Genomic DNA, 27,765 nt, shown 5'->3' with positions numbered 1-27,765 from the left:
GGTTTATTTCCCGAATTAATTAATGTATATTTCAGTTTATAAATCAAGTCATGAAACCCTAAAGATATACTTTTGAGACCTTAAATTTACCAAAAAAAACCCAGATTGACATCATTTTGGAATATAGGTCAATACTGGAAGCACCTCCCCGCTGATGCTCCCCAACACCTCCCCACCGCTGGGCGCCACCATAACCGCTCCTACCTGGAACCTTGAGGTCACCGTTTCTGCTCTGAGATTCCTGGCTCCTGCCTGGAGCCACAATGTCTTTGGTCCAGCTCCATAGGCCTTCGGCGTTGCTGTCTGGTAGGCCAAGGTTTTTTTTACTTGCTTAATTTACAGCTTTGTTACTTGTGATTAGGGTGTTTAAATTTTTTTAAGTTGTTCCTGGGAGGTCTAGACATCCCGAAAAATGGATGTCAATTTATACGCCAAAATATATGTTTTTTTTTAATGTTTATACCTCTACCTCTTCCTTCTCATCACTGGTATATGTGTTGAATAACTGAAATGAGATTGTAGAACTCGGTTTCCAAGCCAGATGATTTGAATTCCCAGGTTGCTTGACGTTCCAGTTAAACTGGCTCTCAGAAAACTTTGTTCCATGGGACAAAATGTAAAAATAAATGATTTGAAATGACTAATAAATGAATAACAGAAAAAAAATGTTAGAAATGAGAGGAACTTAGCCAGGAAAATGGGTATTTTGTATCAGTCTTGTTACAAAACAAATCCTAGAAGTAGCTGTAAATGATCAGCAAATGCCAAGACCTGGGCCTTAACAATCCCCTTTTGTTGGATTTCCTCACCTCCAGGCCATAATCAGTGAGGATTAATAAGAACATATCCTTCACAATCTCCATCAGTACCAGAGCACCACAGGGCTGTGTTCTTAGCCTCTACTCTACTCACTTTACACCTATGACTGTGTGGCTCAGTACAACAACATCATCCAAAAATTCACTGACAATAACACAGGAGTAGGTTGTATAAAAAGGGGCGATGAGTCAGCATATGGGAGGATAAATGAAAACTTGACTGAATGGTGCACCAACAATAACCTTACACTCAATGTCACCAAAACCAAGGAGCTGATTGTTGACTTCAGGAAAGGAAAACCAGTGATCACTTGGGAATCAGAGGTGGAGAGATTAAGCAAATTTTTGTTCTTGTAGTGGGGGGGGTCACTATCTTGGAGAATCTTTCCTGCATCTAACACATGAATGGCATCAATGAGTTGAGACTTCCTCAGGAGTTTGGGGTATGACATTGAAAACCCTGACAAATTTCTGCAGATGTATGGTTCAAAGTGTGCTGACCAGCTGCATCACCATCTGGTAAGAGGACACCAATTCCCCCAAGCATGAAGCCCTGCAAAAGGTAGTGGACACATCCCAGGACATCACAGGCAAAATCCTCACCACAATTGAGAACACCTACAGGGAACGCTGCTGTCGGAGAGCAGCAGCAATCTTCAAGGATCCCTGCCACCCAGGACATGCTCTGTTCTCGCTGCCATCAGTAAAGAAGTAGAGGTGCCACAAGACTCGCACCACCAGTTTGAGGAACAGCGGCTACCCGTCCACCATCAGGCTCCTCAACGACAAACTCAATCAGGGACTCATTGAAGGAGCCTTACTTTTCATTTTTCTCTCTGTATTACACAGTCAGTTTGCTTATTTTTCTTTATCTATTTACCTGTGTACCTCGTGTACAGATTTTTTTGCATGACCAGTAAGTGGTAATTCTGACTCACCTGGAAAAAGGAATCTCAGGGTTGTATGTGATGTCATGTACGTACTCTGATAATAAAACAGAAATCTAAATTAAAAGTGAGGAAGGAACTCAGAAAAATTGCCATCAGCAGGGCATTGGTGATAAAATATTGGCACCTAGGGCTGATCCTGATGGATTTCATCCAACAGACTTAAAAGGAGAGGGTGGTCAGAAAGTTGATATGTTAGTATTAATTTTTCAAGCTCCCCAAGTAAAGTTCCAGTAAAATGGAAGTCCTTTTCTCAAAAAGAGAGGGAGACAGACACCAGGAAGTACAGTCTGGGTAGCTTAATATTGATGATTGGGAAAATGTTAGAGACTGTTATGAAAGACATTCTAACAGGTGTTTGGGGAAAAGAAATACAAGGAAATCTGAAAATATGAAAGGGAAATCACATTTAACCAATTTATTGAGCTGTGTAGAAAAAGTTGGATACACTATGGGGAAAATGGTGAAATGTGAGTGTCCTCATGAATAATTCACAATTTTCTTTTAGCACGGTAACACGCCCTTCCCGCCCTTAGGCCTGTGCCACACAAATACACCAACTAATCTACAAACCCTGTACATTTTTGGGGGGAGGAAGGGAACCGAAGCACCTGGAGGAAACTGGTGCAGGTCACAGGGAGAATGTAGAAACTCCTTACAGACAGTGCCAGATTCGGATCCAGGTCCATGGTGCTGTAAATAGTTTTGCACTATCCACTACGCTAACGGTGTAGCTCTATACATGGAGATACAGCAAATAATTAGGAATATTGTTTATTGCCTGGAGAATTCAACAGAAAATGTGGAGTTTTACCTCAGTTATGAGGCCACATCTGAAGTACTGCGTATTGTATTGATCTCTTTGTTGGAGAGATTATGTTAATTTGTTGGAAAGAGCACAAGGTTTGCAAGTCTAATATCAAAAGTTTTTTGAGGAATGATTTGGCAGGCTACGTTTGTATCAACTCAAGTTTACGAGACTGACAAGGTCTCAATGGAAATATTTATGATCCTGGGGGCTTGACAGAGTGGTTCCAGAAAGGATGTTACCTCTTGCAGGAAAAGCTGGAACAAGAGCTCACTATTTATATTTGTTCACCCATTTAAGACTCAGAGAATGTTAGCATCTTTTTCCTGAGGGTCCTGGGTCTTTGAAACTCTCTTCCTTAAAGGTCAGTGGAAGTGACAAGTGGATGCTGTGTATTGCATTTTCAGATGACCTCTGGCAAGATGCCGCACATGAGCCTACTTTTCAAGATAAAAGCCCATGGCATAACAGGAATGTACTAGCAAAGGTAGAGCTTTGGTTGATCGACAGGAAGCAGAGAGTCAGAATACAGGGAGCATATACTAGTTGGCTGCCAGTTACTAGTGGTGTTCCACAGGGGTCAATGTTGGAATGAATGGCTTTGTGGCAGTTTGCAGATGATATGAAAGTAGATGGAGGAGCAGGTAGTGTTGAGGAATGAGGGAGGCTGCAGATGAACAGGAGAATGGGCAGAGAAGTAGGAAACGAAATACAATTTGGCAAAGTGGACGGTCATGCACTTTGGTGGAAAAAAAAAAAGGGCAGACTATTTTCTAACTGGGGGGAAAAGTTGAAAATATCCAGATGCAAAGGGACCTGGGAATCCTCATGCAGGATAGCCTGAAGGTAAACTTGCAGGTTGAGTCATTGGGGAAGAAGGCAAGTGCAATGCTGGCATTCCTTTCGAGGGGAACAGCATATAAGAGCAGGGATGTGATGTTGAGGCTTTAAAGCACTGGTGAGACCTCACTTGGAGTATTGTGAGCTGTTTTGTGCTCCTCATTTAAGAAAGGATGGAGAGGGCTCAGAGAAGCTTCACAAGGATGATTACAGAAATGAAAGGATTATCTTGTGAGGAGTGTTTGACAACTCTTGACCTGTACTCATTAGAATTAAGGAGAATGAGGGGGGGATCACATTGAAACATTTCAAATGTTGCAAGGCATGGACAGAGTAGTTGGAGAAAGGTTGTCTCCCATAGAGGGACAGTCTAGGACAAGAGGGCATAACTTCAGGATTGAGGGCTGTCCACTTAGAACAGAGATGTGGAGCAATTTCTTTAGTCAAAGGGTGGTAAATCTGTGGAATTTGTTGCCACAGGTGGTTGTGGAGGCCAAATCATTAGGTGTATTTAAGGCAGAGATGGATAGATTATCCAGAGCATCAAAGGTTATAGGAAGAAGGCTGGGCAGTGGGGCTGAGGGGGAAAATGGATCAGCCCATGAATGAAGGGCAGGGGCAGTCTCTCTGGACCGAATATCCGATTTCTGCTCATATGTCTTACGGTCTTATAATATTTTCAGGCCACAAAGGATAGATAGTTGATAAGCAAGTGCGTGAAAGGTTAATATGAGTTAACTGAACTGTGGAGTTGAGGTTACAGTATGATCACTCATGAAGTCATCAAATAGTGACCTGCTTTTGCTGATTCTTTTTGTTTCCATGTTATCCTACCCAGATGGTTGAAAAGGGAGTGGTGGTTCAATAGGACTCACACATCTTTCTTTTATCCTTTTCCTAAAAATGAAATTATATTTTTTATTCTCCAGATATTTTGCTGCTAACAGATATGATGGACAGAGTTGAAGCTGGAAAGCTGCCCATTCGGTCCCAAAATGACAGATATTACTCAGATTTAGAGAGTGATCTTGATAAATGCATCAGAGCTTTTTATAGACCAAAAGTTGTGGATAATGAAATATTTGAATTTGTGCCTGAAGACCCTTTGGAGACACCAGGAAACGTTTTTCTTGAAGTGAAGTCAGAAAACATGAGTGAGTGCAAAGTTGAAAAGGAAGAACGACTCAGATCCGATGATAAAACAATGACTCATGAAGATAAGATCAGGACGGATATTAATACAATAGTCCAGAGTTCAGGGAGTACCCAACCCTCTGTTCCTGATGTGAATAGACCCTTTGCAAAGGGTACTATGGAGACAAAGGCTGGTATTGGAGTAGAGCCTAATATTTCAAAACCTTCTCAAGTAAACAAAGAGAGCTTACTAACAGTGAACAACAATATAAAGGATCATGTACACACTAATGCAGAGAACTTGAATGTGGAAAGTACAGAGTCTGATTCATCAAGTGAAGCTGATATCAGAGATTGCTGCTACCCAACAGCAAGTCACAGATATAATTTCAAGAACAGAAAGGGTATTGAAAAATTCAAGAACTTTATTCAAGGAACAGCTGGTGAGAAATACTGGTGGCTGTGGATGGATGTTGAACGACTAAAGATCATCGAAGATGACTGGAAAAGACACAGGTGAGTCAGCATTTTGTTTCACAAACTTACACAGTAGAAACCTTCATGAGTGAGAAAGGAGATTAAAGCATAGAAAAAAACAAAAAAAGCCTGTACAACAATTAGTTGATTCACTCAGTGAGTGCCAGGCTGAATGTGGAAAGTAGAATTGTTGGGCGGGGGGGGGGGGGGGGGAGGGGGGGGGAGGAGTGAAAGGAAAATGGTCAAAAGTTGAAATATCCAAGATCTAGAAAGACCTTTAAAGTTGGAGGATAGTGAGAGGAGGAGTGGTGGAGCTGAAGATGGTGATCTGCGCAGAGAGGAGTGCTGCTCTGTTGGTCTTTAACAAAGAAGTGCATGCTGCTAACAAGACTGTGGAGAGGAGGAGTTTAGGATATTGGAATAGTTATGTTATTAAAACAGGCATCTATGTTAAAAGCAAATTACACCTGATCAGAATAAAGCACATCCTATATTAATGAGAACAATATAAATTATAGAATGGCCGGTCATATTCTTCTCATCACCCAAATACATGGGCTGGGGCATGGCATATGTGACACCCATCTTCCAAAAAGGGTGTAAGGTAACTACAAGCTCGTCAATTTAGGCTCTGCACTGAGAAGCCGTTAGAAACCTTGGAGAGCCAGCATTGATGTATTGAAAACAAAGCATATTTGATTAGCCTGTTAGAACCTCTTAATGAGCTAATAGAAAACATTAATGGGACAAATATACAAGAAGCTATCTGCAAGGATTGAAGCCAGTGTAATGAAGGGGTTGATTTTTTTTAAATCGGCTCAAGGGTGAAAAGAAAAATTGTTTTGCACAGTGAAGATGTTGGCTGTCTTATTCCCAGGGAACTAGCAGAAGAGCATATATTTTTCTTATATGTATTAGATTGTAGCAAGAAGCTAAAATTTTAAAATTTTAAAACCCCATATTGGAGGTTGTGGAAATAATACTAATAAATTTTAAGAGGACATTGGATGCAGATAACTTTGTTCATTATCATCTGACTACATATACGACCAGAAAAAATAGTGTTTCCCCAGACAACAGTGTAGACACATACACACACAAAACACAGCACATGATGCTTAAAATCACATGCATTCATAATGATATAATTTTAAATAAATATATGTAAATATTTTGGGATGATTTACTCAGTTACAGGATACTGTTCACCAATCATGCAGCCTGGCAGTGCTGATCTTGATGCTCCTATGCCATCTCCTTGATAGTTGTGGGTATTGTGCACTGGATGGAGAGGGTACTTTATAATTCTTTGAGCTCTATTTAAGCAACACTCCCAGTCAATAGAGGAAAGGGTCAAATGGCTTCATACTTCAGTCTGGTTGTGATTTTATAAATTACTCTGGCAGCATCTGGATCCTTCACAAGGCAGCTGAAGAAGTGACTCCAGCGAAAAGAGAGAATGCAGAGAATAGCAGGGAATGCTCGCAGCACGCAACTGCTGAGCTTGTCATTCAAAGGAACATTGTGGTCTACAAAAGTGACCCTGAGGTTACTTTCATTTCTACTTCTTCTCTGATCTGTCTGTTTTCATGCTCTTCCACTGTCCCAGCAGACGATAACCTTTCAAAGGCACAATGTGGACAGTTTCATCATCAAAACAGATATAATGGAGGCAGAAGTGCTGAGAGAAGGGGGCGGAATCCTCACGGGGAGCAGGGACGAAGGAGATGTGCTCATGGACTCTTGGAATGGATATTGGTTGCTTACCTCTTCAGATGAAGCCAGAAAAGTAGAGCAGAGACAAATTAGATGTGGAGCCCTCTGAAAATGGGAGCAAGGTTGAAAGAGGCAAAAGTCCTGGTTATAGTTTTGAGTTTTATATGAGAACAGGGAGCAACACTGGTACAGTGGAAATTATGAAGTGGGAATGGAATTATTCCATGATTCCCATAAAGGGCTAGGTATAACTTGGACTCATGAAGATTATCCTTGATTTAAGTTTGTTTATTTGGCACAAAAATACCTTGTAGAGTGAGAAATATTCTTCTGCGAGCAGATTGACGGGTTATCTCATTCATTCAGCTGCATTACGAGCACCATTGCAAGGTGTAGGATTGTAATGAAAACAAAGGACAATCAGCACCAAGCAAGGGCAACATGTTAGCACTGTTGGGGTTCATTCACGAGCCTTCGCTCATGGATCATCCCCTCTGGGGGCTTTGTCCTGGTGGCTTTCAAACAGGTCTCGCCCAGTCACAGTGATGGAACAATCAGGCAATAAAGGATTTTGTGAGCACGATAGAATCAGGGAGTGACTCATCTGTTGTACAGTATTCTCAAAGTAGACATTGCAAATTCATTGCCTAGTTTGATATGGCCCATCCAATTTTATTCTAACTGTCTTTCAACTAAATGGTCATTTGAAAGAGCAGTTAACTCTTAACCACATTGTTCTGTGTTTCGAGTCCTGTGAAGAATTTAACTGGATTTTGCATTTCCTCTCCTGGAAGTGCAATGTGTTCCTTGGGCTTTTACAACAATCTGATTGTTTCATAGTCACCATTAGTGCCAGAACGTTGCTTTTAGATTTCCATATTGTCTACTGAAATTAATTTAAATTCTATAGCTTCATTGACGGGATTTTAATTCACTTAATGTTCCAAGTCATTTTTAGATTGAATTTCCCAGTCTATTTCCAATTAAACTAAACTTGCTGAAAGATGAGCAAAATTCACATTGGATTTGGATCCATTGTTTGTCTGAATCTGTACTGCGTCTTTGCAATCCTTTGGAGGCATTTCTCCATATTTTTAGATGGATTTGATTTTCTCTGCACCAACTATTATTTGTTTCTTGTTTCAAAGGTACCTGAACGTGATGCAGAATCGGTATCTGTTCAGCAGTGGTGAATATTGTATCAATGCAGAGGCACGAGAAAGGTTAGGTCTGTCATACTCATCACAATGGACAGTGGAAAAATTGTGCCAAACTCAGAAAGATATTGTGGAACCCCTTCTTTTATACTGGTGAGCACAGACTTGTGTTTAAAGTATTGTTTCTTAGGCAAAATGAAAATACTGTGAATGTGTTAACGAAGAAAAAGAATGAAGAAACTGCATTATGAATTAGTTGACCCAATGAGATATATAAAACACCAAGTGTATAAAAACATAGGAAGTAAAATACGAAAGCCTACAGACAACATGATTGAAGTAAAAACACAATGCTAAAGAAACTCAGCAAGTTAAACATTGTACTTTGTGTATCAAAGATAAAGATACATAACAAATGTTATGCCCTCATGAAAGTATGGACAAAATGTAGGCAGGCCCCTGAATAAAATGGTGGGGAGAAGGAGCACAGTCCCACAGGCAGGAGGTAATAGGTAGATAAAGAAGGGAGGGCATCCCAGCAAATGGGGAGGAGGGATGGTTCAATGAATGGAGAGGGAGGGCGTGTTGAACTAAAGGATGGAGAAGAGAAAGGAAGAATGGAGAGTAGGCAAGCAGACACTGGAGAACAACATTAATGGAGAATGCCTAGTCAGAATATTAGTGTTGGTCCTCCAATTTATGGATGGCCTTGGTCTGGCAGTGCATGAGGCCATGGACAGACATGTCAGTGCAGGAGTGGGGAGCAGAACAGAAATGGTTAGCCCTATCATTGATGCAAACAGAGCAAAGGTGTTCAATGAAGCGATCTCTCGTTCTGCGTCCAGTGTCTCCGATGTAGAGAATCACCACCATTCAGGGCCGCAAACAGTCCTTCCAGGTGAAGCCAACACTTGTGAATCTGCAGGAGTCATCTATAGCATCTGGTGCTCCCGTTGTGGCCTTCGCTACGTCAGGATCTTCTCCCCCATCCACGTAAAATTCACGCATCTCCAGAGGAAGAATCCTCAGATTGTCCACTAAATGAAGAGTGGAGTCTGTTGGGAGCACTCACCCATGACTGAGGATTTGTCAGCCAGGTCAGCCCCTCCATTGGAAGTTCAAGCAATGGTAGTGTGGTCTGAGTGACAATGGATGGGGGACCATTGTCAACCCTAAGGTCACCAGATGTGCTAGTTTGGGACATCCTCCCCTCTCCCTCACAAATTTGTATCCAATCATCCAAGAATGCTCCTGGTGGTGGTATGGTTAGTGTAGCAGTTAGTGCAATGCTGTTACAGCGCCATTGACCCATGTTCAAATCTGGTGCTGTCCATAAGGAGTTTGTATGTTCTCCGAATGTCTGCATGGGTTTCCTCCGGGGGCTCTGGTTTTCTCCCATCCTCCAAAACATGCGGGGTTGTAGGTGAATTGGGTGTAATTGGGCAGCAGGGATTCGTGGGCCAGAAGGGGCCATGCTGTATGTATAAATTTATTACACTGTCTTTCAGTAGCGATGAAAAGTAGCTAAATATTACAAAAAAAGTGAATTATCACATAAATTACTACAAGAAAAAGAAATTTTCATTTTTATTTTTCTTTCAAACAAGAAGGCCCACCAGCAGTTCTACTTTGTGAGGAGTGTGAGGATGTTACTAAAGACTCTTGCAAATTTCTACACTTGTACCATGGAGAGCATACTGACTGGTTGCATCATTGTCTGGTCTGGAGGAGCCAATACACAGGACAGGAAAAGACTACAAAGAGTTGGGAAGTCAGCCAGCACCATCATGGGCATCAGTCTTTACTCCATTGAGGACATCCACAAGAGATGATATCTTAAGAAAGTAGCCTCTATCAAGGACCCTCACCAACCAGGCCACGCCCTCTTCTCACTGCAGGAGCCTGAAGATGAACACACAACATTAAAAAAGCATTCCTTCCCCTCCATCATCAGATTTCTGAATAGACAACACACCACAGACACCACTTTCTCTTTCTTTTGCACTAATTTATTAATTTTTTTCAATGTAATTTTTAGCAATATTTGGATCTGTAATACTGCCACAAATCAGTGAATTTTGTGACAAGTTCGTGATGATAAGTTCTAATTCTAATTCTGATTCCATTTCAGGGGTCCAAGGTACTGCCTGAACCAAGGATTTCCTATTAGGCAAACTGGTATTGTGCTGAAACATTGGGAGGATCGTCACTTGAGACCCAAATCTCTTGTCGGACCTTTTCTGAAGACTGCTGACAAACCATTACTTGGTGCCAAGGTGGGCTGTGCTCCAAAACTAGTTAGTATTACACTGAATTCTTGCAATAAGCTATCTTTGGTATTTGGATTTCTTTTTTGGGGTTTAAAATATGTGACACACTGTAAGGATCTGCATTTCTAAAATAAATTAGCCCCTGACAAAAATTGCCTTTAATAACTTAGAGCAAACATGCAACTTATTGTAAAGCATGGACAAATGCTGCAATCTTGCAAAGTCCCACTGTTTTGGTTGCAACTCTAGCTAATATGCCAAATCTATAGTACATAAAATATATAATACACCAAATTAATTTACTTGCATGATATCTCAAAGAAAATCTCATAATTTAAATATCTATAATTTACCTCAATTACCAATTTGAGGTGATTCATAAAATAATTTTCAACTTGTTACAAGCATTGAGGACCCCAAAACCCAGCAGCAGGAGATATTCACCAAGACAAATGGTTACTTAAACAAAGGTTGCTTTTAATTATCTTTAAACATAAAAATGGAATCAAACTTTAACTTATCACTATTAACTTACTTAACCTAACTTAACCCCCTTCTAATTCCAAGCGCACATGTATGTAATGTGTGTGTAAGTTCAGAAAAGTTCTTTGGTTCACAATCCAATCTCACTTCTCACTTCTTCAAGTTCACTGGCAATTCTTATACTGTGCATAGAATTTAACATAAGTTCACCAAGCTTTGGTGCTTGAAAGGTAAATGGTTACCGCTCAGTAAGGTTCTTGTCGGTTTTCAGAGAGAGATTTGTTGTTCCAGGACATTCACAACTGATTCTTTTTTAATCAGCCACTCCAGTATATCTTGCTGACAAAACTTGCCCCATTAGGGTTCTCCAGATGATAACCTCTTTCTTTCAGGTCACCACAGAGTGCCTTTTTGTTTTTCTTATTCCAAGTGAAACATTAGATAGCCAGTCCTCTCCTCTTGCATGAACCACAAGGACTTTGACCAGTCCGTCTTCCAAAAAGGGACTTTCCATAAGCTTGCTAGCTTGTCCTGTTCCAGTCCCAGGTTCTGCTGGCTGCAACACTGTACAAGTGATCTCTATGTCTTTTTCTCTCTCTGAGAGAAAACCTCTTTCTCTCTCTCTACTTGCAAAACCATATGACCCTCTTAGAACAGCAAGCTCTACTCCAGACAGAAGATGGCTCCAACAAGATCTTTCATCTGTTGACTTTTGTAAACAACAATCCATTAGTGAAGTATCTTGAGCGCTATCCAAAGCTCTTGCAAAAGTTGTGGAACTGATATGTCAAGCATGGGGCAGAGCTCAGGTAAACAAGATTTGTTTTAAAGTGTTTGTATGTGACCTACTCTAACAAACCTTTCTCAATTTATCTCCCAAAAATGTATCTATATACACTCGATATACTCTGTCACAAATTCTACAACCAAACATAATTTTGAGCTTTACAATCAATTCAAGTAGATGAATGTTTTTGTAAAAAAACCCTCCTCTACTGCCTTGCCTTAAGGGCGTCATATCTGTTGGTGGATAGAGTTATTTCCACTTTGCTGCCTTGAATGGTACTGAATCTTGAGAATCAAAAAGACTACAGGTGCTGGAAATCTGAACCAAATATACAGAACATTGGAGGAAAAAAAACCCAGCAGTTCAGGAACAGTGGGTGGCGCATTGCCATTTACAGCGCCAGCGACCCAGGTTTGAATCTGGCGCTGTCCGCAAGGAGTTTGTATGTTCCCCCCATGTATGCGTGCGTTTCCTCTGGGTTCCTCCCATGTTTCAAACCATTGGGCTTGTAGGTTAAGTGGTGCACTTGAGAGGCATGGAGTCATGGGATGGAAGGGCCTGTTCCTGTGATGGATGTCACAGTTTAAATCCGTGCAAAAAGAAACAGCATTTTATTATCTGCAGTCCTTTTCCTGAAATGGAAGAAGAGAGAGGAGCAAGTTAGTTTTCAGGGAGAGGATGTGTAGAACCAAGAGAATTGGACTTACATACTGTGAGTACCCCAACCAAAAGCCATGCACGAACCAAAGGATTCACAGCTTGCTGAGGGCTAGAATGATGGTGCTTCAGACCAGTGATCCAGATCTCTATAGCAAGATCAGGTATGACCTATGGAAGGCTATCTTCATAGCAAAGAAGCAATTGCAAGTAAAGTTAGATATGCGCCAGCTATGGCAGGGCTTGCAGGCCATTACACCCAACAAGGCAAATGTTAATATGATAAATAGTTATGATGCCTCATTACCCAATGAGCTGAACATCTTTTATGTTCACTTTACCAGTGAGAATCCCTGCAGAAGCTGACTTCCCTCTGATATCTGTCTCAGAGACCAACGCCAGAACATCATTCAAGAGGGTGAACCCCAGCAAGGCATCAGGCCCTGATAGCGTACCTGGCAGGGCACTGAAAATCTGTGCCAACCAACTAGCTGAAGTATTAATTTTCAGTCTCTCACGCCTGCATTCCATGGTTACAACCTGCTTCAAAAGGGCATCAATCATACTATGAAGAATACAGTGAGCTACCTCAATGAATATTGGCCATTAGTACTCACATCTACTGTGTTGAAATGCTTCGAGAAGTTAGTCATGGCCAGAATTAACTCCTATCTAAGCACCATGGGTAGGACATCCTGCTATTTGTCTATTGTCACAATTGTTCCAAAGCAGATGCAATCTCTCTGGCTCTCCCCTCAGCACTGGTTCACCTGGACAACAGGAAAACATACATCAGGCTGTTTTACATTGATTACAGCTCAGCTTTCAATGCCATTATTCCCTCAGTACTGGTCAGGAAGCTTGAAAACCTAGGCTTCTGTACCTCTCTCTGGAACTGGATCCATGACTTCCTCATCAGAAGACCAGAGTTAGTATGAATCCGAAAGAGTGTGCAGTGAACTGAGATTCATGGAAGATGGGTTGTGCTGATGCCTGGTTTCTCCACCAGGCTCTGCCCCCATCGACCCATATATAACCCAGGTTTCCCGTCTAAACCCAGAGCCCTACTGAAGTCCCCTGTAAGACCCTACCCTTTGTGTTAAGCTAATAAAAGTATGTGTTCTTCCCCCAGTCGTGAGAGCTTTTATTCGCGCTACAATTTTATTAGCTTATTAACTAGAAGATGGAGGTGCTGCTCAAGCCGAGTTTGCTCCTGATCGACCATCTGTCCCCAGGTGCTGCCGAGGAGTTTGCTTACTGGCTGGACTGCTTCCAGGCCTACCTGAACGCGACTAGGGATGTGTTCAACAAGAGGTCGGCCCTCATTTCCAAGGTAGGGACTAAGGGGTATGCAGTCATTCGGGACTGTGCAACCTATGAAGCTGCCATCATGGCTTTGAAGGTTCAGTACCTGAAGTCGCAAAACGAGGTCCTAGCGAGGCATCGACTCGCTCTACATTGGCAGCGGCTTGTAGACCTCCCCTCCAGAATGGGAATACATTCTTTCTCACCATCATTGATGACTACTCCCGCTTTGTGTTCACTATCCCATGTCCAGACACCTCCCCCTCCTTGGTTATCAAGGCCCTAGATTCCATTTTCACCCTGTTTGGGTATCTCGGCTATATCCATAGCAACTGGGGCTCATTTATAAGTGAGGAGCTACATCAGTACCTGCTGGCAAGGGGCATTGCTTCCAGCAGTACTACTTGCTACAACCCCCGGGGGAAGGGACAGGTTCAAAAAGAAAACAATATGGTCTGGAAGGCTGTCAAATTGGCCCTCAAGTCAAGAGGCCTTCCAGACTCTCACTGGCAGGATGTCATACCCATGGTGCTCCACTCCATCCGGTCGCTACTCATTACAGTGACCAATGCGACTCCTCACAAGCTTTTCCTCAATTGTGAACAGAGATCGGTATCGGGAACCACACTCCCAACCTGGCTCACCACACCAGGTCTGGTTCTCCTAAGAAAGCACGTGTGGAGAAGCAAAACTGACACCCTGGTGGAGAGGGTGAGACTGCTCAATGCCATCCCAATGTACACCTATGTGGAGTACCCGGATGGCAGGGAAGACACCATCTCTATCAGGGACCTGGCACTTGCCAGAACAGAGAATCCATTGCCTCAGGTGACCCATGAGTTCCAGAACCCTTTCTCACCACCTCCAATCAGGGCCTCAGGAGGAAGAGTCATCCCCCTCCGTCATAGAACTGGAGACCCTACCACCCACTGTGCCTCCCCTACGAGGGGACCAGAAGACCCAAGGACCAAAGGTGCTCCTCCAGGATTTCCAGACCCCTAGATCATTTAAATCTGTAAATAATTGTTTTTTGGGGTTTTTTTTGCTGAGTCTGTGTTCTCTGTCTTCATCCACAGGCCTTAATTCTGCAGGAAGGGGTGAATGCAGTGAACTGAGTCACTGGTAATGGGTTGTGCAGATGGCTAACTTCTCCCCCAGGCTCCACCCCCATCTACCCATATATAACCCAGGTTTCTTGCCTAAACCCAGAGCCCTACTGAAGATCTTTGTAAGACCCTACCCTTTGTTATCAGCTAATAAAAACATGTGTTCTCCCTCCTCACATTCAATGCAGCCATGCTCTAGGATGTGTGCTTATCCAACTGCTCTACTCTCTCTACACCAGTGGTCCTCAACCTTTTTCTTTCCACTCACATATCACTTTAAGTAATCCCTATCCCATCAGTGCTCTGTGATTAGTAAAGGATTGCTTCAGGTGGTATGTGAGTGGGAAGGGAAGGTTGAGAATCACTGCTCTAGACCCAATTGTTACTGAAATATTTTGCTTGATTTCCTTTGGAGTTATGAAACTGTGCACATAACGAGTCAATTAGATATGATTAAAACAGTGGATTTCAAACATTTTCTTTCCGCCCACATCTCACCTTAAGTAATCCCTTACAGAGCACCTATGGCAGGGGGTATGTGAGTGGAAAGAAAAAGTCTGAGAACCACTGATCTACATCCATGACTGTGTGGCTGGGCGTAATACAAATACCATGTACAAATTTTCTGATAACACCATCATTGTCGGCAGAATGACAGATGACAACGAGGAAGCGTATAGGAGTGAGCTAGATCAGCTGGTTGAGTGGTGTCACAACAACAACCTTGCACTCAACATCAGAAAAACTGAAGAACAGATTGTCGACTTCAGGAAGGGAAAACTAGAACACAAACCAGTCCTCATTGAGGGGGTCAGCAGCGGAGAGGGTAAGAAACTTCAAATTCCTGGATGTCAACATCTCTAAAGATCTATCCTGGGACAATCTTGTCAATGCAATCATGAGGAAGGAATGTCAGCGGCTATATTTCATCATGAGTTTGAGGAGATTTGGTATGTCACCAAAGACTCTGACAAATTTCTACAGGTGTACCAGGGAGAGCCTTCTGACTGGTTGCACCACTGTCCAGTATGGAAGTGCCAATGCACATTGCAGTAAAAGACTACAGAGGTTTATGAACTCGGCCAGTGCCATTATGGGAATTAGTCTCTACTCCATTAAGAATGCCTCAAAATAGCAATCTCTGTCCTCAATGACCCTCATCACCCAGGCCATGCTCTTTTCTCACTACTACCATCAGGAAGGAGGTATGAACACTAGATGCTGAAAAGACCAGCTGAGTTCCTTCAGCATTTTGGTACGTTTTTACGACAATCACAGTGTCTGCAGACTTTTATGTTTCACTTAAACACTACAAAAACAGCTTCTTCCCCTCCACCATCAGATTTCTGACAGACAATGAACCTATGGACACATCACTTTCTCTCTTTTCTTGCATTAAATCTTGTATTTACGGTAGTTAAGAGCACATTTTACTAATTTGATGCAAACCAAATATTGAACCTTGCTACTCATGTTAGGGGCTCTGGGATGATCCTCAATGCATCTGTGCTCTTTCACTTAGATCTGTAATCCAGAAAACCAGGTCTGTAGCTGTGGTGCGCTGAGGTAGCAGTGAGCAAGCACAAAGCTCAAAAACTGCACAACAGGCTTTATTCAGGTAAAAGTTTGAACACCATTTTATGCTTCGGTGGGTCCTGGAGGGCCGGCTCAGGTTTATATTCAGATCAGCTGATTATCTCCAGCCAGGTGGAGTCAGCCCCTTAGATGGTCTTCCTGCAGGCACAGAGATCGCCCTCTGCAGTCGGCTGGTGGTCGTATCACCACTCTTCAAGTGATGGTGATGGAACACATCAAAGCACACCTCCCAGAGATGCTATGGAAAAAAAAACATTCCACAGACGATTCTATTGCATTTTAACTTCTCTCCATCCTGTCCCACCTGGAGATTGACACCTCATATGCCAGGCTCAGCATTTAATATTATCAGTCCCCAGAAGCTGATGGAGAAGGTGTCCTCATTGGGACTTATAACCTCTCTCAGTAACTGGATCCTAGACTTTCTAATGGACAGACAATAGTCCGTCTGGTTTGGTAGAAGGATGTCAAGCATCGCCACAAAGAGTACTCACCCCATTCCTGTTCATACTAAACTTCAACTACTCTGTAGTGGAGAGAGCGGAGAACACCAAGTTCCTTGGATTTCACTTAACTAGTGACCTATCGTGGACACTCAACATCTCTCCACTTGTCAGGAAGCCGCAAGAGCGACTACATTTCCTGAGAAGAATGAAGTGGGCAAGGCAACCAGCCACCATCAGTTCAACCTTCTATAGGAGCTCTATCGAGACTGTCCTGGCCAGCTGCATCACAGTGGGGTACTGCTGCTGCAGAGAAATGGATCAGAGTTCAATCCACAGGACCATAAGCATGGCAGAAAGGATCATCGGAGCAACCCCCCCACCCCAATCAACATGATCTTCTGGGATCATTGTCTGAAATGGGGTGCACCAAATCATTGAGGACTCCTTTCACCCTACACACAGCATCTTTCAGCTGCTCCCATCGAGGAAGAGATACAGGAGTATCAGAGCCAGCACCACTCGGCTGAGGAACAGCTTCTTCCTGCAGGCAGTGAGACTGCTGAACAACCAAAGGAACAGCTCACACTAACCATCCGAGACTCTCATATGTACAAAATAATATTTAATTATTTATTTGCATAGATGAAATGCTCGTCCTGCATGTGTATTTTTTGTCTATATGTGTTTTATGTCCAGTTGTGTGTCTGCATGTTTCACATTGAGAACCAGAGAACACAATTTTGTCGAGTTGTACTTGTGCCCTCCTGTGTTACTCATTGAACCAATGTCTTGCTGTCTTGATTTGAAAATGTGGCTAAAATGTTGGATATACCAGACTTAAAAAATTTATGCAACCTCACCGCAAAACATTTAACTACTGCGAATAGGTTGAAGTTGCACAAGGCTTAGAATAATATGAGAATTTTAGTCGTCTTGCTACAGGAAGGATCTTATGAAGTTGGAAAGCATACAAAAAGTTTTACAAATTTGCTGCAATGTTTGGGGAAGTTGAGTTGTCTTTAGAGACTAGAAAAGCAGAAGTTATTTTCCTCACAGAACATGAGATTGAGAAGGGATGTTATTGAGATGAATAAAATTATAGGGGCATAGATAAGATGAATAGTGACAGTCCATTTCTTGAGTGGTAGAGTCTGAGATTAAAGGGAATGACTATAATGTGAAGTGGGAAGGATTTAGAAGGGGTGAGAGAAGAGAGTTCTTAATTCAGAGGGTGTTCGGCATATGGAATGAGCTGCCAGACAGAATTGTAGAGACGGGTACATTAGCTTCCTTTAAAGCAGCCCTTCTCAATGGGTGCCCGACGACCCCCCCCCCACCCCCACCAACCCCCAAAACCAGGGACCACAGCATATATAAGTAAAAGCCTTGTTTTCATTTCAACTCGCGTAACAAAATATTTTTTATGTGTTTTATATTGTCGGTAGGAGATAGGAGAGAAGTACAGAAGAACCAACTAAGCTTAACTGCTTCACAGGGAAGGTGGCCCACAAATTTTGAACAGAGTCCCAAGGGGGCCATAGCCGAAAAAGCGACCAAAGTGGCTGCTTTAAAGAATGCTTGGATAATTATATGGAATGGAGAAGTATGAGCCTGATGTGGGCAACGGGCATTAAAGCAGGGCATGGACATACTGAGCATGTGAGCCCATTTCCATGCTGTAGGACTATGTGACTCCATGTAAAGCATGTAAAAGGGATATGAACTTAGTCATTTGGGAAAGCCTATCATATGCACGTCATCTTCAGTTTAAATGACAATGAATTAAAATTAATTGAAGTTACATTTTTGAAATATTTACAACAGGACAGTAACTGGCAAGAGGAATACCAAGGGGAGAAAACTCATTCAAAAGTGCCTGTTCACATGACCCAAATAAAAGTTTTACCATCTAAGGAGCTCTTAAAGGAGCATGGCCCTGAAGACAATCTGCAGAGTATGGAGTGAGTTTCAAATCATGTGTCTCATTACAATTTTAATATCTAGCTGATAATTTTAGTGTTAAGACAGTGACTGGTGGTAAAATGAATTTTTGCCACTTTTGGATATGTATCGTTAACTTTTGTGAGAAATGAGATTTAAGCAATTATTATTCAAAGTAACCCAATTCAACTTGCAGCCGAAAGAGCATGGTTTGGAGAAAATTGAATGGCTGTCAGGTTAACTAAATTATTAATTAACCATCCAGTCACAAATATCACAGAGGGCAGCAGAATTTAAAAATAAAACTGGCGGTACTGCTGGAGCTGCAGAAACAGCAGGGCTGCTGCCACCCATGTGGACCCGGCTAAATAGAGAGCGGACACAGGGCCCCAGTGAAGATATGGATACCTTGGAGCCACTTTCTCCTGTGTGCCATTTCAATGTCCACCACAATTTATGGCCAAATATGGCAGGATTGCAGAGGTTTACTACGATCTGTTGCATGGTATTTTTAACCATTCAGACTGCTTTACGAGGTTGGCACCAGATTTTTAGATGTGCCTGCTGCTGCCCTCCTGCGTTGCTCATTGAACCATTGTCTTGCTGTCTTAATTTGAACATGTGGCTAAAATGTTGGATATACCAGGTTAGAATGCCATAGTCTGTGATGTTACGTGTTTCAGCTACCGTGCCTCATGGAGCTGTGAGATCTTTTCATCCCATTTCGCACTATTGTCCTCTCACGCAAAACAGTTGAAAAGTTCAGCAATGAGCTTCGATGGTCTGTTTGTGGCTCTAAACCTGAGCTTTCTGTGGTCAACCACTACACCACAACCAACCATCCCTGCAGTGTGCTCAGCCTCATCCATTGTCAGGGTGAGGCCAAGTGTAAACTTGAGGATCATCATGTCATATTCTTCTTGGGTGGCCCTAAACCTAACAGCATGAACATTAATTTTGCTAATTTTGGATAACCTACCCTCCCCCATCTGATTCCACAGTTTCTATCCCTTTATATGTCCTCACTCTTGCCCCTCCCTCCTGTCCTTTCAAATAGTTTCTCCCCCTACTGTCTTTCCACCTCACACATTACTGGTCCCCTCCCCCAACTTCTTCCCCCTTTAAAAATGTCGATCTTTAATCACTGATAAAGAGTCCAAACCCAGAACGTTCATTGATTGCTGGTTCCTCCAGCAATTCTTTGTCTGTTCCAATGGACTGTTGTTTGAGATAATAGTTTGATTGACAGGTCCCACTGAGGCTTTTGAGGAGTATGCAAATTATTTCCCTTTTCATGGAGAAATAAAACTATTCTGTTCTAGGACCCTTGCAATTCTGCACCCCACAATTGAGTCTACTCTCAGCTATCATTCTTCAGTAAAAAAAAAGATCCTATCTTATCCAGTGCATTCACCAAAAATGTTTCCCATGATATTGTTCTTAGTCTAATCCACATGTTCCTGAACAATGATGGAGCCAAATTTGAGAGCTTCCCTTTCTATTTAATTTGTGCATGTGTTCAGATCCTTCAATTCCTCCTCCTTGGGTCGCTCAACTGACATAGAAACAAAGAAGATAGGAGCAGGAGTAGGTCATTCGACTCTTCGAGCCTGCTCCACCATTCAACGAGATCATGGCTGATCTTAAAGTTCAGTACCCCGTCCCCGCCTTCTCTCCGTAACCTTTAATACCCTTATACTGAAGAAATAGATCTAATTCCCTCTTAAATAGATTTAATGAACATGCCTCTACTGCCCTCTGAGGCAATGAATTCCACAGATTCACCACCCTCTGGGTAAAGAAATTCCTCCTCATCTCGGTCCTAAATGGTTTGCCTATTATCCTCAAACCATGGCCCCGGGTTCTGGATTTTCCCATCATTGGAAACATCCCATCTGCATCCATTCTGTCCAGTCCTGCCAGAATTTTATATGTCTCTATGAGATCCCCTCTCAATCTTCTAAACTCCAGCGAGTACAATCCCAATTTGCACAATCTTTCCTCATAAGTCATTCCTGCCATTCCAGGTATCAGCCTGGTGAATCGCCTCTGCACTCCCTCCATTGCAAGAACATCCTTCCTTAGATCAGGTGACCAAAACTGCACACAATACTCCAGGTGGGGTCTCACCAAGGCCCTGTACAGCTGCAGTAAGGTATCCTTGTTCCTATACTCAAACCCTCTTGATATGAAGGCCAACATACCATTTGCCTTTTTAACCGCCTGCTGTACCTGCATACTCGCCTTCAGAGACTGATGTACAAGTACCCCTAGGTCTCTCTGCACTTCCCCATCTCTTAATCTATTGCCATTCAAATAGTAATCTGCCCTCCGGTTTGTATTACCAAAGTGGATAACCTCACATTTATCCACATTGTAGTGCATTTGCCATGTATCTGCCCAGTCCCTCAATTTATCCAAATCACATTGGAACTTCCTGACCCCTTCTTCCGTGCACACAACCCCTCCTAGCTTAGTGTCATCTGCAAATTTGGAGATATTACATTCAATCCCCTCATTCAGATCATTAATGTAAATTGTGAACAGCTGGGGTCCCAGTACAGATCCCTGTGGTTCCCCACTGGTCACCGCATGCCACTCAGAAAATGAGCCATTTATCCCAACTCTCTGTCTTCTACCTGCCAGCCAGTTCTCAATCCACATCAATACTTTGCCCCCAATCCCATGAGCCTTGATTTTGGAAGGCAGTTGTTTATGCGGGACCTTATCGAAGGCCTTTTGGAAGTCCAGGTACACCACATCCACTGGCTCACCCCCATCTATTTTACCTGTCACCATCTCAAAGAATTCCAATAGATTTGTCAAGCACGATTTACCTTTTGTAAATCCATGTTGACTCCGTCCGATCCCTTCTCTGCTAGTCATATGCTCCGCTATTACATCCTTAATAATGGATTCCATCATTTTGCCCACTACTGATGTAAGGCTCACCGGCCTATAATTCCCCACTTTTTCTCTACCCCCCTTTTTAAATAGTGGGGTAACATTAGCTACCCTCCAATCCATGGGTACTGATCCTGAGTCTATCGAGTTCTGGAAAATAATTCTTAAAGCATCTGCTATCTGAATGGCCACTTCCTTGAGTACCCTAGGATGTAGATTATCAGACCCTTGGGATTTATCTGCCTTCAATCCCATCAATTTCCCCAAGACCATGTCCTTAGAGATACTGATTTCTTTCAGTTCCTCCCTTGCATTAGTCTCTATGTTTCCCAACATCCTTGGGAGGTTATTTGTATCCTCTCTTGTAAAAACAGAACTAAAGTAAGAATTTAATTGGTCTGCCATTTCCTTATTCCCCATTATATATTCCCCTGATTCCGACTGCAAAGGACCTACTTTTCTTTATCTTCAAGTAACTGTTTCCGGTCCATGTTTGTCCAATGATTCCTCACATTACCAGCCTATATCCACTATACAACATTGACTCTTTGTCCTTTTTCCATGTCAATTCAATGAATTCTGATCACTGCCTCCATGTGCTTCCCCACAGTCAAATTTTCCAAATGCCCGAGTTCATCCTGTAAAACTGTGTCTCTCTCTTTCCCCAGCTCCACATGCTCTGCACTATTTCCATGAAATTTTCTTGAGTTGCATTTCAAGAGTTCTATACCTTTGCTTGATCTTTCATCTATTCTCTATTTCCTCAGGCATAATCTCTTCAGCTGTTGTTATGAGCCCAGAGGACCCATAAACCCAGCAACAATAGATATTCACCACGACAAATGATTTCTTAAACAAATGTTGCTTTTAATTATCTTTAAACATGAAAGCAGAATCAGACTTTAACTTAACTTAATTAACCTAACTTAACCCCCTTCTAATTCTAAGCGCACGTGTATGTAATGTGTGTGTAAGTTCAGAAAAGTTATTTGGTTCACAGTCCAATTTCACTTCTCATTCCTCCAAGTTCACTGCTTGCAGGCAATTCTTATACTGTACACAGAATTTAACATTTATAAAGATCACCAGGCTTTGATAATTTTAAATGGTTACCACTCAGAAAGGTTCTTGTCGGTTTTCAGAGAGAGATTTGTTGTCGCAGGACATCCACAACTGATTCCTTTTTAATTAGCCACTCTAGTGTCTTGTTGATGAAACCTGCCCCTTCAGGGTTCTCCAGATGATAACCTCTTACTTTCAAGTCACCACAGAGTTCCCTTTTATTTCACTTATTCCAAGTGAAACATTAGACAACTTGTCCTCCCCTCTTGCATAACCACAAGGGCTTTGACCAGGCCATCTTCCAAATGGGGCTTTCCACAAGCTTGCCAGCTTGTCCTGTTCCAGTCCCAGCTACTGTTACTGTCTGTAACACTGTAGAACTGATCTCTCTGTTTCTCTCCCTATCTCTCTGAGAGAAAGCCTTTTTGACTTTCTCTGCTTGCAGAACCACATGACCCTCTTAGAACAGCAAGCTCTACTCCAGACAGAAGGCGGCTTCGACAAGATCTTTTATCTGTTGCCTTTTGTAAACAACAATCCATTAGTGAAGTCTCTCGGGCACTCTTCAAAGCTGTGGAGCCAGCCTGTCTAGTATTAGCAGAGCTCTAGTATTTAAAATGATCTGTTTTAAAGTGTTTGTATGTGACCTACTCTAACAAACCTTTCCCAATTTATCTTCCAAAAACATATCTATATACTCTGTTACACTATGCCTTAATTTGCCATATGTTCCCATTCTCTGGAATGTGCACAGGCAGAAAACCAAGCATGGTTCTCTTTCAGATCTCTTTCATCTCCATTCTCGCTACCACTCATCTGCCATCAAGAACCTCCTTATTCTGCCTCCTTATTCCTACCTGTACCATTGGGAACAATATGGAGCTCTGGTTCTTCACTCATATCCCTCAGAAAGGCTGTATCTATTTTGTGACATTGTTGACCTGGGATTTGGGAAGCAATATTCATGGTTCCTTTATTGTCATCTAATAGAACATGCAATATTACATAAAATTGCCTTCTGCCTGCCATAAGGCAGACATTGGCGTCACCCGTCACCCCTTTCCATAAGAGAGAAGGAGAAGCAAAAGAGAGTCCCTTCAAAGTCACTGAGTGTTTGCAGCCTCCTGGCATCATATTTTTGGCCTTAAAACACATATCTGTCCTAACTATTGAATTTCCTGTCACAGTGGCTCCTCTACCCTTTTCAACAACACAATATACAGTTGAGTCAACCTTGGTTCTGGAGACATGATTCTTGGTATTGTCTTCACCAATCTTCTGAAGTGAATTCCATGTAGAAAACACTGCAGCAAGGATACTTGCACTCTGTGTCTGGTGTCTCTGCCTGTGCACACTTCCACTTTGGGATGGTACTTCCTGGAGTGAGCTGTCAAAGCACCCTCATCGTCATTAACACACTGCAGCTGAACAAGGTTCAAGAGCTTCATGTTGAGCTCACACTTGCTTACTTAGGTGAAGGCATTGAAGTTATTGCTGCTACATTTGCTAATGACATCAAGATAGATCGGAAAGTAAATAGTGGCGAGGACAAGCTGCAAAGGGTATGGACACATTAAGTCAGTGCAGAAAGATGTGGAAAAGTATGATTAGTTTATTTTGGCTTAAAAAAAATTCCTTTATCTCCATGATAAAAGATTGACGAATTCTGAGATGTAGGGGCTCTGGGGTGACCATAATTTGCAATAAGAGATTTACCAGGCTGCTGCCTAGATTAGAGAGAATCAGATACAATCGGAGCATCTAAGGATCTTAACGAAGTATAAATGAATGTGCATGTAATAGAGGGATATGCATTATGTGCAAGCAGTAGAGTTTTAAGCAGTAGGGACCGGCCCCGGTCCGGGCAGTATGGACCGACCTAGGAGGGGAGGCAGGCCCCTCCAGCCCGGGTAAGAAACCTGCATAGGAGAAGGCCACTCCGATATAAAACCTACGACCCAAGGACCTCGCTGCCACGTCCCAGCTTGCTTGGCCACGGCACACGAACCATGGGTGTAAAGGGTGGGGCCAGTACTGCGCGCACTGCACTCCACCTAAAAGCTCCTTTGCGCAGGCCCGAGGACAGGTCCACGTCCTCCCCCTCCACGTCCTCCCCCTCCACGTCCTCCCCCTCCACGTCCTCCCCCTCCACGTCCTCCCCCTCCACGTCCTCCCCCTCCACGTCCTCCCCCTCCACGTCCTCCCCCTCCACGTCCTTCCCCTCCACGTCCTCTCCCTCAACGCCTTCCCCCTCAAAAGATGCTCACAAACTCAAGCTAGCATGCTGGAACATCAGAACCATGCTAGACAAGGCTGACAGCCACCGACCTGAACGTCGGTCTGCCCTCATTGCACATGAACTCCTCAGACTTGACATCGACATAGCCGCTCTCAGTGAAGTCCGCCTGGCAGATGTAGGCAGCCTCCAAGAACGCGGCGCGGGCTACACACTCTACTGGTCTGGCAAGCCTTCGGATGAACGACGCCTATCTGGTGTAGGCTTCATGGTCAAGAGCTTCATTGCCTCCAAACTCGAAAACCTTCCGACAGGCCTCTCGGACCGAATCATGTCCATGCGACTCCCCCTTCAGAACAAGCGTCACATCACCCTCATCAGTGTCTATGCTCCAACCCTCCAGGCGGAACCAGCAGAAAAGGACAAGTTCTACACCGACCTGCGCAACCTCATCCAACGCACCCCTACAGCCGACAAGGTTGTCATCCTGGGCGACTTCAACGCTCGTGTCGGCAAAGACTCAGAAACCTGGCCAGGAATCCTGGGCAAGCATGGCGTCGGCAAGTGCAACGACAATGGGCGCCTCCTGTTGGAGCTCTGCGCAGAACAGCGGCTTGTCATTACAAACACCCTTTTTCAGCAGAGGGACAGCCTTAAGACCACCTGGATGCATCCCCGATCCAAACACTGGCACCTCCTGGACTACATCCTGGTGCGAGAAAGTGACAAACGAGATGTGCTCCACACCAGGGTCATGCCTAGCGCGGAATGCCACACTGACCACCGGCTGGTTCGCTGCAAGCTCAACCTTCACTTCAAACCAAAGCCCAGGAACAATAAAGCCCCCAGAAAGAGGTTCAATGTTGGAAACCTGCAGCCAGACGAAGCGAGAGGAAACTTCCAGACAAACCTCAAAGCAAAGCTCGACGATGCAACCCGCCTCACGGACCCGTCCCCTGAAACCCTCTGGGATCAGTTGAAGACTACCATACTGCAATCCACTGAAGAGGTACTGGGCTTCTCCTCCAGGAAAAACAAGGACTGGTTTGACGAAAACAGCCAGGAAATCCAGGAGCTGCTGGCAAAGAAGCGAGCTGCCCACCAGGCTCACCTTACAAAGCCGTCCTGTCCAGAGAAGAAACAAGCCTTCCGTCGCGCATGCAGCCATCTTCAGCGCAAACTCCGGGAGATCCAAAATGAGTGGTGGACTAGCCTCGCCAAACGAACCCAGCTCAGCGCGGACATTGGCGACTTCAGGGGTTTCTACGAGGCTCTAAAGGCTGTGTACGGCCCCTCACCCCAAGTCCAAAGCCCGCTGCGCAGCTCAGACGGCAAAGTCCTCCTCAGCGACAAGATCTCCATCCTCAACCGATGGTCAGAACACTTCCAATCTCTTTTCAGTGCCAACTGCTCAGTCCAAGATTCCGCCCTGCTCCAGCTCCCTCAACAGCCCCGAAGGCTAGAGCTGGATGAGGTTCCCACCCTGGATGAGACATATAAGGCAATCGAACAACTGAAAAGTGGCAAAGCAGCAGGTATGGATGGAATCCCCCCAGAAGTCTGGAAGGCTGGCGGCAAAACTCTGCATGCCAAACTGCATGAGTTTTTCAAGCTTTGTTGGGACCAAGGTAAACTGCCTCAGGATCTTCGTGATGCCACCATCATCACCCTGTACAAAAACAAAGGCGAGAAATCAGACTGCTCAAACTACAGGGGAATCACGTTGCTCTCCATTGCAGGCAAAATCTTCGCTAGGATTCTACTAAATAGAATAATACCTAGTGTCGCCGAGAACATTCTCCCAGAATCACAGTGCGGCTTTCGCGCAAACAGAGGAACTACTGACATGGTCTTTGCCCTCAGACAGCTCCAAGAAAAATGCAGAGAACAAAACAAAGGACTCTACATCACCTTTGTTGACCTCACCAAAGCCTTCGACACCGTGAGCAGGAAAGGGCTTTGGCAAATACTAGAGCGCATCGGATGTCCCCCAAAGTTCCTCAACATGATTATCCAACTGCACGAAAACCAACAAGGTCGGGTCAGATACAGCAATGAGCTCTCTGAACCCTTCTCCATTAACAATGGCGTGAAGCAAGGCTGTGTTCTGGCACCAACCCTCTTTTCAATCTTCTTCAGCATGATGCTGAACCAAGCCATGAAAGACCCCAACAATGAAGACGCTGTTTACATCCGGTACCGCACGGATGGCAGTCTCTTCAATCTGAGGCGCCTGCAAGCTCACACCAAGACAAAAGAGAAACTTGTCCGTGAACTACTCTTTGCAGACGATGCCGCTTTAGTTGCCCATTCAGAGCCAGCTCTTCAGCGCTTGACGTCCTGCTTTGCGGAAACTGCCAAAATGTTTGGCCTGGAAGTCAGCCTGAAGAAAACTGAGGTCCTCCATCAGCCAGCTCCCCACCATGATTACCAGCCCCCCCACATCTCCATCGGGCACACAAAACTCAAAACGGTCAACCAGTTTACCTATCTCGGTTGCACCATTTCATCAGATGCAAGGATCGACAATGAGATAGACAACAGACTCGCCAAGGCAAATAGCGCCTTTGGAAGACTACACAAAAGAGTCTGGAAAAACAACCAACTGAAAAACCTCACAAAGATAAGCGTATACAGAGCCGTTGTCATACCCACACTCCTGTTCGGCTCCGAATCATGGGTCCTCTACCGGCACCACCTACGGCTCCTAGAACGCTTCCACCAGCGTTGTCTCCGCTCCATCCTCAACATCCATTGGAGCGCTTACATCCCTAATGTCGAAGTATTCGAGATGGCAGAGGTCGACAGCATCGAGTCCACGCTGCTGAAGATCCAGCTGCGCTGGATGGGTCACGTCTCCAGAATGGAGGACCATCGCCTTCCCAAGATCGTGTTATATGGCGAGCTCTCCACTGGCCACCGTGACAGAGGTGCACCAAAGAAAAGGTACAAGGACTGCCTAAAGAAATCTCTTGGTGCCTGCCACATTGACCACCGCCAGTGGGCTGATATCGCCTCAAACCGTGCATCTTGGCGCCTCACAGTTTGGCGGGCAGCAACCTCCTTTGAAGAAGA

The 27,765-nt window shown here is 43.8% G+C and overlaps 1 protein-coding gene across 5 annotated transcripts in view; it reads left to right on the top strand.

The window, feature by feature from the left end:
- The window catches only part of LOC138755078 (regulator of G-protein signaling 22-like), a 207,447-nt gene that overhangs the window by 92,597 nt on the left and 87,085 nt on the right, over positions 1-27,765 (top strand). For 4 of the 5 annotated variants that reach the window (XM_069920294.1, XM_069920296.1, XM_069920295.1 and 1 more), the window contains 4 exons: positions 4,343-5,063; positions 7,889-8,050; positions 10,029-10,173; positions 18,372-18,508. In XM_069920294.1, the coding sequence (XP_069776395.1) occupies positions 4,343-5,063; positions 7,889-8,050; positions 10,029-10,173; positions 18,372-18,508 (1,165 nt within the window). The remainder of the gene's footprint in view (positions 1-4,342; positions 5,064-7,888; positions 8,051-10,028; positions 10,174-18,371; positions 18,509-27,765) is intronic. The other variant, XM_069920297.1, reaches the window with a different exon arrangement.

This window comes from Narcine bancroftii, chromosome 2 (genome assembly GCF_036971445.1).
Source record: "Narcine bancroftii isolate sNarBan1 chromosome 2, sNarBan1.hap1, whole genome shotgun sequence".
Taxonomy (NCBI): Eukaryota; Metazoa; Chordata; class Chondrichthyes; order Torpediniformes; family Narcinidae; genus Narcine; species Narcine bancroftii.
The sequence above is the reverse complement of the archived record's forward strand: the minus strand, read 5'-3'. Positions and strand labels throughout refer to the sequence as shown.